A 13,558-nucleotide genomic window follows, 5' to 3' on the forward strand; every position below is an offset into this window, starting at 1 on the left:
CTAGCATACACGTGGTGCCGTGATTGCGTCACTGTTGTATTCGGCGGCGGGCGCAGGGAGTCTGGGTTGCTGGTTCCTGCGTTCCCGAGCATGCGGCGCGGGCGAGAGCCGCGCGGCCCCGGACAGTCGGTGCTGAGTGAATTCTTCCGGCCCGTGGGGTCCCTGCGCGTAGCAGGGTCCTCAGCCGGCTCCGCGGCGAGCGGCGACGAGGGGCTCCAGGCTGCGGCTCCGTCCACGGTGCGCAGGGATGGGGCGCAGTAGCAGCCGGTGTGTCGGGGGAGGGACCGCTGGGCCGGGCGGGTGTGGGGCAGCAGCCCCGGGGCGGGTTTTTCGTAACGCGCTGTGTGACCCTGGGTCGGTGCGTGGCCACACATACTGCAATAAACAAACGCCTGCCAGCACCACGGCGGGCCCTGACCTACCGGGCTTCTCCCGGGGCCTCGGAGCCCCTCATGCCACCTCCACTTAGCTGCTGTGGTGCCTGGGTAATTGTTGCTGTTACAATGCTGGGCTAGTGCCCTCATTCCTCCCGCCAGCAACACCGCTAGCAGAGCTGTGTGGCTGAAGAGTCACCGGTTGTGGTGTTTTGCTGTCTTGTCTACACTGCAGCAGGTGCACCGCTGTAATGCTTCTGATGACATCACTCCTAAGGGCCAATCTACACTAGAAATTAGAAAAGTGAAAGCGGCACAGCTGTACTGATGTAACAGTGCTGCTAGTGCAGATGCTCTGTGCTGGTAGGAGAGAGCTCTCCTGTTGGTATAATTACTCCAATTCCTTGAGTGGCAGTTGGCATGTCAGTCAGAGAGCTTCTCCCACCAACATAGCACTGGCCACACTGATGACTAGGCCAGTGTAAGTTACGTTGCTCAGTGTGATGGCTTTTCCACACCAAAGTAAGCGCTAGTGTGTCCAAGCCCTTAGTTGATGGGTGAGTGCTTGCCTGTCAGCTTAATAACTCCTGCTTCTGTGAGAGGTGGTAGCTATGTCAGTGGTAGAAGCTCTCCTGTGGACAAGCACTGTTTATACTGGTGCTTAGATCAGTATAATTTATGTTGCCAGGGAGTGGATTATTCATATCCTTGAGTGACAAATTGTACCGAAGTAATCTGTAATGTAGATATAGCCTGAATTAAACTTCATTGTGAACTCACCACATAAAATATTTACTTGGTAAGTGCTAAGCAGGTGAAACTTTGTTCCTTCTGTGTATATGATTTGGTAGGGCAGAGAGAGTAGAAGCATCTCACTCTCTTCTCCCTAACTCAAATCTAGATAATGTAAGGTTTGAGAGAGAACTCAAAATAGCCAGGAAATGCAGTTAAGCAGAAAGTCTACTTTTATCCCCATTTGCTTGTGTGCTGAGATATTGCAGACACGCATAACACTGAAGTGTAAGATGAACTCAAGCATCTAGGAAACCGCATGTCATTTGTTTGCTTAGCTTTAGTTTTTATAAAGCTGAAAACTGAAAGTAACTAAATTTAAAATCAACTTTTCCAAATTATCAGCAAATCTATCAGTGTAGGCACAACATCTTTTTTACCAAGCTCTGTATCATGGTGGTGATAATTTAAAAAATCAATTAAGAAAAAATATTTGCCCAGGCTTAGTGGGTGTTCAGGATTTGATAAGGTTGCTTTAAGTTTATTTTCTGAGAGTTGTCCTATGTAAAACTCAAGATTCTTGGAAGTGGTTACTGCATATTCCCACTCAGTGGGTTGGACCTCCTACTCCAGTTCCTCTAAGATTTGGAAGCTTTTTGGAAAGCAGTGCTTTTTTGGGCCCACACAAGTACTATCTTTGCAGCATGTGATATTGGCAGCTGAGTTTATAAAAGAACTGTGTGACCCCAAATGCCTAATTTTTTTTTCCTTTCCAGAATCAGGTGAGCATATAAGGACCTTTGTATCTGGAGTGATTTTAGTCTTTTTAAAAAAAAAATTCCCTAATTTTATTAACTGTGTTATAGATAGTGAGAGTTAAGTAGTTTGCTCAACTGCACAACTATGTTTCTATTCCTGACCCACTGTCCTCAAAAGACCCAGGTAAGAAAGGCGGATTTAAGTGATGAGCATTTTGCCCTTCCATGTATTTGGAGGCAGGAGTTATTGTTTTTCCCTTCCTGTTCCTGTTTGCTGCTCATTTTGGGGGACCTTTGCATTGTAAACTTGCATCAGCAAACAGCACTGGTTCAGTGCCTTCCTTAATGAGTAGACCTTTCAGACTCAGTATCTGTAAATAACATCTGCAGAGCTGTCTATACTTGTGAAGGGACAGAGCAGGCTGCTTTCAGCTTGAAGGCAAATCAGGAATGACCCTGACACCCAACTACATACAAGTGTATGGCTACACTTGGAGATGTGCAGTGCTGGGAGTTACAGCTGTGTTCGTACAGCTGTGTAGGGAAAGCGCTGCAGGGTGGCCACACTGACAGCTACCAGCGCTGCAGTGTGGCCGCATTTGCAGCGCTGTTGGGAGTGGTGCATTGTGGGCAGCTATCCCAGCGTTCAAGTGGCTGCAACGTGCTTTTCAAAAGAGGGGGGTGGGGTGGTGTGTGACAGGGAGCGTGGGGGAGACAGAGAGAGTGGATTTTTGGAGCTGACACTGTTCTCAGCTCCCTGCCTTGCAAGTTCTAAGGACTGGAAGATACACAGTGCCTACCTTCAATCATTTTAAAAGTTTTGACCTTTCCCCCACCTGTCTCTTATTCACTAAATGCAAATTATGCACTCCTAAATAGTCTTTAGACCACATAAGCAGTTGCTCAACACTACCCCTCCCCTCAAGCAAACAGCTTTGAACATTCCTAAGCAATTCCCCTGCCTCCGCTCGCTGGAGCAAAGAGCAGCTGTGTTTGTTTTTTAGCTAAGTAGCTACAGGGAGATGGAGTTCAGCCATTCTTCTGGTTTGTTGTGGACAGGAATTCTGGGATACCTTCTAATACCCTGGAGGCCAATAACAGCGCTTTTGGTGGCTACACTTGATGACCAGTGCTGCATCACCAGCGCTGGAATCGCTACACCCCAAGCAGACCAGGTGTACAGCCAGTGCTGCAACCAGGGAGTTGCAGTGCTGGCCGTGCTTTGCAAGTGTGGACACAGAGTGTGTTGCAGCGCTGTAACCCCATCACCAGCGCTGCAACTCTCCAGTGTAGCCATGCCCTGAATGCCAGATAGAGTGGGGTCAGTGGCTTACTGGCAATGACAATTGAGACTTGAGAATTGAGACTTGTGGTGGTGAAACTTTACTAATAGCGAGGGAGGTTTAGGATTTTAAGAAACCACCAGAGCAGATCCTTTATCGTTGTTGGAAAGAAAGTTAGTGTAAATTGATGTTGTTCAAGCATTACTCTTGGGAGACTTCTGAGCCTAAAAATTCTGCACACATTACTGCAAAATTCTGCATATTTTATTTTTCAAAATAACACAATATAATCATGCCAGTTTCAATTGTTTTGGTCATTTATTCAAAATACCTGTCCACAGGAATGTCTGTAACAATACAGACAGCAAAAGAAGATTCAGAAAATGTTTTCTGACAAATAGATTCCTTATTGGGCATAGTAATACATTACTTTGAGTAATAATTTATTTAAAGTACAATACAGACACTCAGCCCCTCCACCCCCCATCCCCATGTGTCCCTGTACCCCTGCCCCAGTTTTTCCCTCACATTAGCCCTTCTGAACCCCAGTCTGACTCCCCAGTAGCCCCGTGTGCCCTGCTCTATTCCTCCCCTCCCCTCCCGTGCCTCCTAATGTGGCACTGTGAGGAATGCAACATCCCCTTACCTATTGGCTGCTGACTGCTATGACTGCCCTCTCTTCTGGTGTGACAGCAGCTCCTGGTGGGTAAAAGGCATAACTGCAGCACTTATTCAGCGGAATATATCTTCTGCAGAGAAAAAAACAATCTGCTGCAGACATGATTTCTGCATGTGCACAGTGATGCAGAATTCCCGCAGGAATAAAGCATGGGCCTGACAGTATTTGTATGCAGATTTGTCTCTCTCTTAGGAGCCTTCATTTCTTCCAATATCATCAGACCTTCTCTCTCAAGTCTTCTCTTCTAATCTAGAAACACTTTACCTTGCAGCATGGAGTATGATGTGGCATGCTCCACAGAAGTCTAGGAGATTTCTGCGCCAGTTTAGAAAAGACATTTACACTACTCATCAGGGGAAAAAGTTTTCTTTGTGGGCAGTTGGTGTTCCATGCCTATATAATGTATTTTAGAGTCTTCATTGTTTTTTAGTCTTTGAGCTTCCTTATCTGTCAGTGATTTCAATATTATCTCAACATATCTGCCAGTCAGCTTTTCTACTCTTTTTAGTCCTCACACTGTCAAAAGATTCTTGAAAGGTGTGGTTATCAGCTTCCTAGCAATCAGACATCTTATTCTACAGTGAACATCAATCTGCTGCTGCCATGATGATGTACTCATCTTTTGAGCCTTTTTGTCACTAAAAATAGGATTTTTTAAAATCAGAGTCACATCTCTGAGAAGAGCGAGTGAGTTGCATGTTTTAATAGGTGGTCCTTTAACTTTGTTTTGAAGAGACAAAATTGTCTTGTGTTCTCATCTCAAATTTAAATAAAAAATAATATCCAAGTTCAGACCACTACCCTTATGGTTAATGCCTCCTTGGGAAATCTAATCTCCCTACTCTTGATGTAGAGGTCTTTTTATTTAGAGAATTCTAAGGGATTTAGGAGGCTGTGTAAAAGGAACACTATTTCTACTTCTGTTTAAGTGGATTAGGCTGTCCCATTTAGACATGCATTAGCTAAGGTGTCCAAGTGAGTTCAGATAGCCTTGACAGTCTCTGAGGCTAAGACAACATTTATGCCTTGTCATAACCTATTCCCAGATTTGGACCTTAGCGTCCAAAATATGGGGGTTAGCATAAAAACCTCCAAGCTTAGTTACCAGCTTGGACCTGGTAAAGCTGCAACCACCCAAAAAATTAGTGTTTTGGGGCACTCTGGTCCCCCCAGAAACCTTCCCTGGGGACCCCAAGACCCAAATTCCTTGAGTCTCCCAAAAAAAGGGGAATAAATCATTTCCCTTCCCCCCTCCAGGTGTTCCCTCCCTGGGTTCCTGGAGAGATACACAGAAGCAAGCTCCGTGAATCTAAACAGAGGAATTCCACCCTCCCTATTTCCAGTCCTGGAAACAGAAGTACTTCCCTCTTCACCCAGAGGGAATGCAAAGTCAGGCTAGTAAATCTAACACACACAGATTTCCCCCTGACTTCTTCCTCCCCCAATTCCCTGGTGAGCACAGACTCAATTCCCTGGAGTTCCCCACTAAAGAAAAACTCCAACAGGTCTTAAAAGAAAGCTTTATGTACAAAGAAAGAAAAATACATAAAACTGGTCTCCCTGTATTAAGGTGACAAATACAGGGTCAATTGCTTAAAAGAAATATGAATAAACAGCCTTATTCAAAAAGAATACAATTCAAAACATTCCAGCAACTACACACATGTAAATACAAAAGAAATCAATATAAACCTTACTATATTTGTACTTACAACTTGGAAACAGAAGATTAGAAAGCAAGAGACAGAGATCCTCTCATAGCCGAGAGAGAGACAGGCACAAGACAAACAACTCAGACACAAACTTCCCTCCACCCAGATTTTAAAAAGTCTTGTTTCCTGACTGGTCCTCTGGTCAGGTGTTTCAGGTTACTTCTTTCCAGGTGAAAGAGACATTAACCCTTAGCTATCTGTTTATGACATGCCTCCATAATGTTTCCACCATAAAAAAGTGCAGGGTTGCTATCTTGTGTTGTATACACATTTACATTGCTATACTCTCTTTATATGACATCTAGAACTGATGTTTACTTTGGGAGGGCAGTTTTACAATATTTTTAATTAGATCTCCTCAACCCATTTTAGAGCTGTGTTGTTTGCTAGATTCCCACTAGTGGAACTAATCAGTGAAGAAACAGTGTTATTCTGAAAGTGTTGCATCTGCTATCAGCCCACTGTCCCCTTTCCTTGGATTTCCTTGCTTGTAGGACTGAAAGATAGCAAGAAGAAGTAAGGCAACTGAGGCCATATGGCCATGATATAACTTGCCTAGAACAATTCCGAAGATGGTGCTCATGCAGCCTCACTGGGCAATACTTTTTAGAAAAATTCTAGAAGCTCAGCTCTGTAGGGAGGTGAAGGGCACATCCCATACAGACAATGCTCTCAGAGAGCCATTGATATCATGGCAAGTGACTTTTTTATATTAGACCTTGAACTGGGTGCAGGATTAGATTAAGTTTTGATTTCCTCAGGGTATGTCTGCACTACGGGATTATTCCGATTTTACATAAACTGGTTTTGTAAAACAGATTGTATAAAGTAGAGTGCATGCTGCCACGCTAAGCACATTAATTCGATGGTGTGTGTCCATGGTCCGCGGCTAGCGTCGATTTCTGGAGCGTTGCACTGTGGGTAGCTATCCCGTCGCTATCCCATAGTGCCCGCAGTCTCCCCTACCCCTTGGAATTCTGGGTTGAGAGTCCAATGCCTGATAGAGCAAAAATCAATGTCGCTGGTGGTTCTGGGTACAGCCTCACCCCTCCCTTCCTGAAAGCAGCAGACAACCATTTTGCGCCTTTTTTCCTGGGTGAACTGTGCAAACGCCGTAGCACAGCAAGCATGGACCCTGCTCAGATCAATACCGCAATCGTGGACGTTGTAAACACCTCGCGCATTCTCGTTCAGTCTGTGCTGAACCGGGACCTGCAAAGCCAGGCAAGGAGGAGGCGGCGGCACGGCGACGAGAGTGATGAGGACATGGACATAGAATTATCTCAAACCGCGGGCCCCTGCGCTTTGGAGATCCTGCTGGTAATGGGGCAGGTTCTAGCCATTGAACGTTGATTGTGGGCCCATGAAACAAGCACAGACTGGTGGGACAGCATAGTTTTGCGGGTTTGGGACTATTCCCAGTGGCTGCGAAACTTTTGCGTGCGTAAGGCCACTTTCGTGGAGCTTTGTGACTTGCTTTCCCCTGCCTTGAAATGCCATAATACCAAGATGAGAGCAGCCCTCACAGCTGAGAAGTGAGTGGCAATAGCCCTCTGGACGCTTGCAACGCCAGACAACTACCGGTCAGTCGGGAATCAATTTGGAGTGGGCAAATCTACTGTGGGGGCTGCTGTGATGCAAGTAGCCAAAGCAATCATTAAGCTGCTGCTACAAAAGGTTGTGGCTCTGGGAAACGTGCAAGTCATAGTGGATGGCTTTGCTGCAATGGGATTCCCTAAATGTGGTGGGGCGATAGATGGAACCCATATCCCTATCTTGGCACCGGAGCACCAGGGCACCCAGTACATAAACCGCAAAGGGTACTTTTCAATGGTGCTGCAAGCACTGGTGGATCACAAGGGACGTTTCACCAACCTCCACGTGGGATGGCCAGGAAGGGTTCATGACGCTCGCATCTTCAGAAGCACTGCTCTGTTTAAACTGGTGTAGCAAGGGAATTACTTCCCAGACCAGAAAATAACAGTTGGGGATATTGAAATGCCTATAGTTATCCTGGGTGACCCAGCCTACCCCTTGATGCCATGGCTCATGAAGCCATACACAGGCAGCCTGGACAGTGGTCAGGAGCTGTTCATCTACAGGTTGAGCAAGTGCAGGATGGTGGTAGAATGTGCATTTGGCCGCTTAAAGGCACGGCGGCGCACATTACTGACTCGCTCAGACCTCACCCAAACCAATATCCCCTTTGTTATTGCTGCTTGCTATGTGCTCCACAATCTCTGTGAGAGTAAGGGGGAGACCTTTATGGCGGGGTGGGAGGCTGAGGCAAATCACCTGGCCGCTGATTACGCGCAGCCAGACACCAGGGCGATTAGAAGAGCACATCAGGAAGTGGTGCGTATCAGAGAAGCTTTGAAAATGAGTTTCATCACGGGTCAGGGTACGGTGTGACTGCTGTGTTTGTTTCCCCTTCATGAACCCCCCCCCCCTTATTGACTCCTTCCCTGTAAGCAACCCACCCTCCCCCTTCGATTACAGCTTGCTTAAGGAAATAAAGTCACTATCGTTTAAAAATCATGTATTCATTATTAAAAAGTAATTATAAAAAGAGGCAGAGAACTGACAAGGTATCCCAGGTGTGGTTTGGGAGGAGGATAGAAGGGAAGGGAAAGACCACTAAACACATTTCAAAGTAATGACAGCCTTTTGGTTGGACTGTCCACGGGGGTGGAGTGGGCGGGTGCACGAAGCCTTCCCCCACGCGTTCTTACACGTCTGGGTGAGGAGGAATGTGGAACATGGTGAGGGTGGTTACACAGGGGCTGCAGTGGCACTCTGTGACCCCGCTGCTCTTCCTGAAGCTCCACCAGACATCGGAGGATGTCAGTTTGATCATGCAGCAGCTCCAGCATTGCATCCCGCCACCGCTGATCTTCCTGCCTACACCTCTGATCTTCCTGCCGCCTCCTATCCTCATGTTCGTCCCTCCTATCCTCACGTTCGTCCCTCCTATGTGCAGCTGCATGAGGGAGGGAAAAAAGGGAGAGAAGTATTTAAAAAGATACATTTTACAGAACAGTGGTTATACTCTTTCACAGTGAACAACACTATTCACCTTACATAGCACATGTGATTTCACTACAAGGTTGCATTTTGCAATTTAATATTGAGTGCCTGCGGCTCTGGTGTTACAGATCTCACAGACGCAGGTCCGGGCATCAGAATTCAGCTTGCATGCTGCCATGGTAAGCCATTGTCTTTCGGCTTCTCCAGCCTTCATATACACAGTGCCCTCTGATGCTTCTTTCCTGTTAACATGCAGCAGCAGAAGCCAACCCCGCATCCAATTCTCTAGGATGATTGCTTTACCCCTCCCCCCACCGTATGGCTGGTATGGAAGATCACTGCTAATCACCCCCTTTCCCTCCCCCACCCCCCTGCGTGGCCGGTAGCTGGGAAGATTCCTGCTAGCCAAAGGAAAAAAAGCTCAGCGCTATCCTTCCTCCCCTCCCCCCGCTTGGTTCCGTGCAAGGAAGGATTTCTTTTAAGCAATAGCCCAGTAGGAAAATGGCCATCTCTGTCCCCTTAATTAAATTCCTGAATTTCAACCAGGTTACCATGAATGATATCAGTCTGCTGAGGATAACAGAGCGAGATAAAGAATGGATGTTTCTTGAATGCCAGCAATCACCGGGACCATACGCAGCTATGCTTTGTCATGCAATGATGCCCGATTACTTGCTACATGCATGGCGTGGTAAAGTGTCCTACCATCGTGGATGGAACAAGTCTTCCTTGCCCAGAAACCTTCTGCAAAGGCTTTTGGAGTACCTCCAGGAGCGCTTCATGGAGATGTCCCTGGAGGATTTCCGCTTCATCCTCAGGCATGTTAACAGACTTTTCCAGTAACTTTACTGGCCGCGAATACATCCCAAGCCCTCATGGCAAATCAATCATTAAAAAACGCTTGCTTTTAAACTATGTTTTATATTTACAAAGGTACACTCACCAGAGGTCGCTTCCATGGCTTCACTGTCTGGGCTAGTGGCTTCGGGTGGCTGGGAGGGTAATTCCGTCTGGGTCACAAAAAGCTCCTGGCTGTTGGGGCTAACGGAGTGCTGTGTGCTCGTTGCAAAGTCGTCGTCTTCTTCCTCCTCCTTCTCCTCATCTTCCCCGTCTGCAGAATCCTCAGGCATGGTTGAGATTACAACCCCCACCTTGGAATCCACGGACGGGGTGGGGTAGTGGTGGCGCAGCCCCCTAAAATTGCATGCAGCTCAGCATAGAAGCAGCATGTTTTCGGCCCTGACCCGGACCTTCCGTTTGCTTCTTTGGTTTTCTGGTAGGCTTGTCTGAGCTCCTTAACTTTCACTCTGCACTACACTGAGTCCCTGGTGTGGCCTTTTTCCATCATAGCCTTGGAAATTTTTTCAAATATTTTTTCATTTCGTCTTTTGGAACGGAGTTCTGTTAACACTGAATCCTCTCCCCATATAGCGATCAGATACAGTACCTCCTGTGCAGTCCATGCTGGAGCTCTTTTTCTGTTCTCAGAAGACTGCATTGCTACCTGTGCTGATGAGCTCTGCGTGGTCACCTGTGCTAATCAGAGCTCCACGCTGGCCAAACAGGAAATGAAATTCAAAAGTTCACGGGGCTTTTCCTGTATACCTGGCCAGTGTATCTGAGTTCAGATTGCTGTCCAGAGCGGTCACAGTGGTGCACTGTGGGATACCACCCGGAGGCCAATACCGTCGATTTGCGGCCACACTAACCCTAATCCGATATGGTAATACCGATTTTAGCGCTGCGCTACTCTCGTCGGGGAGGAGTACAGAAACCGATGTAAAGAGCCCTTTATATCGATATAAAGGGCCTTGTAGTGTGGGCGGGTGCGGCGTTAAATCGGTTTAACGCTGCTAAAATCGGTTTAAACGCATAGTGTAGACCAGGCCTCAGTGACATACAAAAACATCTGTTTTAGACTGTCATGTAAAATGTTACTACTGTTAGAAGTGGTAGAAGAGACCCTCATACATGCTTTTATACATATCTGGAACTGTAGAATGACAGTATGCGTCATGTATATTACAAGAAATAGTCAAATATAAAGAAATAACTGAAACCGAAATACACTTGAAATCTTTCAGTCAGAATATTTTATGGATGAAGATGTTATCATATTCTGATCAATTTACTGACCATAGAAAGTTAAAGATAATCATTTTGTCTGATTACATCGTTTAAGAATCAGCAGTCAAAAATACTTTTTAAAGGAAAAAACCCCAGAAAATCATACTAAAATAGACCATGGTAGTAAGCCTTTTAAAAGTTTCAGATCTGTCTTCCTATATTAGGCAAGTTCTCAAAGTCAAGTCTCCACCAACAAAAAAAAAAAAGTTACTCATATTTGAAACACATATTAGTATGAGCACATAGGAAAAATCTCATTGGTATAAGTAGCAACAAATAGTTAAAATCCTTTTTGATAAATTAACATAGAAATGTATTCATCACTCTTTGTACGTACAAAGTGCTATGGAAACAGAAAAGATAATTTTGTAAGTGGATTAGTTATGGATGGAAGATGCTGGATGGATAATCCTGGTAACTGAAATCTTCTCTCTCCTGACGGCAGATGCAACATTACCCAACCAATATCCCTCAATCCTGTTCAGTTTACATGCACTATTAATTCTTGTCCTTTCTGCCAAAGAGCAAATAAACATACCACTTGTGCAGAGGTTCAATAATGTGGATGTCTATTTACTGTGAGCTTTGAGGGGGTCAAGGACTTAACACTTCACAAGCTGATAAAAAGGTAAAGATCACCTATGGCACTATAATTTAGGCCACCAAGGCCTCAGTCTCCAATGAGCTCCCTGTAAGCCTGAGCGTGTCTGTGCAGAGCTACTGCAGGGTGAAGGCCCAAGTCATTTCAGGTAGGGCAGTGAAAAGTTATCTAATGGTAACGTTGGTCACAAAGGGTCAGAACCTAGTTCCATTAAAGTCAAAGGATGTTGCACCAGTTTTTCTGTTGGGATAAGGATTTTGTCCAGCATGTAGATGTAGTCAAGCCAGTGACCTGGAGACTGGACCTATGTTGCAATAATTCCTTCTTCTGTCTACTGTCTGTAGAGTACGCTAGTTACTCCTTGAGGAATTCTGTGCCAAAAAATTAAAATTTCTGCAACAAAATTTAAAAATTATGTTCCCAATACTTTCAAATTCTGCATATTTTATTTGTTGAAATAACACAGTATAATCACACCAGTTTCAATTATTTTTGGTCATTATTTCATACCTGTCAGCAAGTATGTGTGTAACAATAAAGACAACAAACAAGATTCAGGAAATATTTTTTAACAAATAGATTCCTTACTACGCACATTAATACAGAACTCTGAGTAATAATTCATTTAAACTACAATACAGAACCGTATTTCCGGCACTGTGCAGAAGCAGTGCAAAAGCTTGGGGGAGTCAGGGGCCTCGGAGGAGCTGAGGGAGAAGGAAGTAATTGCTGGGAAAGAGCCTTGGAGTGAACTTGGAGGGTTGTTGGGTGTGGGTAGGAAAATTGGAACAGGTTTTTTTGGGAGAAGGGGCAGGAAGGGATTGTTAGGGAGCTTCCCCCCGTAGACCCTGGCTGACCCTTAGCCTTTCCCATTCAGTCAGGTACGTCTGCTCCTGTTCTCATGTGCCCTTCCACCCCTACTCAGACACCTATGCCCCTCCCACCTCATGTGTCCCTGTACCCCCTGTTCACATGTGTCCCATTCAGACACCCACTCCCCCATCCCCATGTGGGCCTGCGCTCCCTCCCCTGTTCCTGTGTGTCTCTGTGATCTCACTCAGCCATCCCCCTTCTCCCATGTGGCCCTGCACCTCCCTCCCCCCTGTGGCTCTGTACCTCCACTCCCATTCAGCCCCTGCCCCAATCTGTCTTTCCCTACAAGCCTGTATGAACTCCTCTGTGACCCCCTAGCTCCTGTCTCTTGACCTGACCCGACCCGACAGGCACTGTGAAGAAGGCAGGTTTTTTCTCTTCCATAGCTGGCCAGGAGCTGCTGCTCTGTTCTAGCACCACAGTACCCTCTGGTGGGCAAAAAGCAGAACTGCAGCAACTTTCTGGCAAGCTTTTTTCTGTGCAAAATATTAAAATTATGTGCAGCTCATTAATTATGTGCACGTGCAGTGGCACAGAATTCCCCCAAGAATAACTAATTTTTGTATCTGTTTTGAAATAATCTAGCCAATTATAAAAACCATTGTATAGATAAATATATAGTTAGTTAAAATAGCAAAGAATTTTAAGTGTTATATAGAAAATTAAAGTGGTGCTTATACTTTATTGTGCAGAGATAAAGTTTGTTCTTTGTCTATTTTTCACTCTTCCAGCATGTGACGAGGAAAGAAAATAAACTAACTTTTAAAAAATTAATGTTTTAGACTTCTAAGTCTGGCAGAAATAAGAGAAGAGCTGTTGAAAACAATGAACCTAGTAAAAAGAGGATAAAACCAGTACAAACTAATAGAAAGGAAGGCCATGATGCAGTGAAGATTCTTGATGTTGGTGAGTTCATTGTAAACAAAAACTTGCAGGCACTGAAACTGAATAAAAGTTACTAATTGTCAAAAGTTAAAATTACATTGTCATATAGTTTAGGAAGTGGCTTTTGAATTCAATGTATATATTTTAAAGTACCATTAGCTGTTGAGAAATCATAGCTGCTAATTATGTTGAAACTAATTTAAGAAAAAAGTTGTGCTCTGTTTCTACACCAAGCATTTAACTTAACAAATTAATATTGGTAGAAAAACAAGGCAGTGAATAAAAAGGTTCATTAACGTCATTAAAGATTTTGAGGAAAGAATCATTTTCAGAATAGAAAGGGATTGTTTTGATGTGGATCAGCACTTCTATAGTGCTTGAAAGTACACCTCTGCCCCGATATAATGCAGTCCGATATAACGCGATTTCAGCTATAATGCAGTAAAGCAGTGCTCCTGGGGATGGGGCTGCTTTTCCTTGTTATATCCGAATTTGTGTTACGGCAAG

General features: G+C 45.1%; 2 protein-coding genes across 3 annotated transcripts in view; both read left to right on the forward strand.

Annotated features, from left to right (window-relative positions):
• FAM151B (family with sequence similarity 151 member B) overlaps window positions 1-13,558 on the forward strand; it is a 310,696-nt gene that overhangs the window by 159,166 nt on the left and 137,972 nt on the right. The gene's annotated exons all lie outside the window — the stretch shown is intronic.
• The window catches only part of MSH3 (mutS homolog 3), a 187,274-nt gene continuing 173,758 nt past the window's right edge, over window positions 43-13,558 (forward strand). Inside the window, exons 1-2 of the mRNA XM_050946154.1 lie at window positions 43-237; window positions 12,949-13,072. Of these exons, the coding sequence (XP_050802111.1) occupies window positions 91-237; window positions 12,949-13,072 (271 nt within the window). The 5' untranslated portion in view covers window positions 43-90. The remainder of the gene's footprint in view (window positions 238-12,948; window positions 13,073-13,558) is intronic.

The sequence above is a fragment of the Gopherus flavomarginatus genome, chromosome 3, assembly GCF_025201925.1.
Source record: "Gopherus flavomarginatus isolate rGopFla2 chromosome 3, rGopFla2.mat.asm, whole genome shotgun sequence".
NCBI lineage: Eukaryota > Metazoa > Chordata > Testudines > Testudinidae > Gopherus > Gopherus flavomarginatus.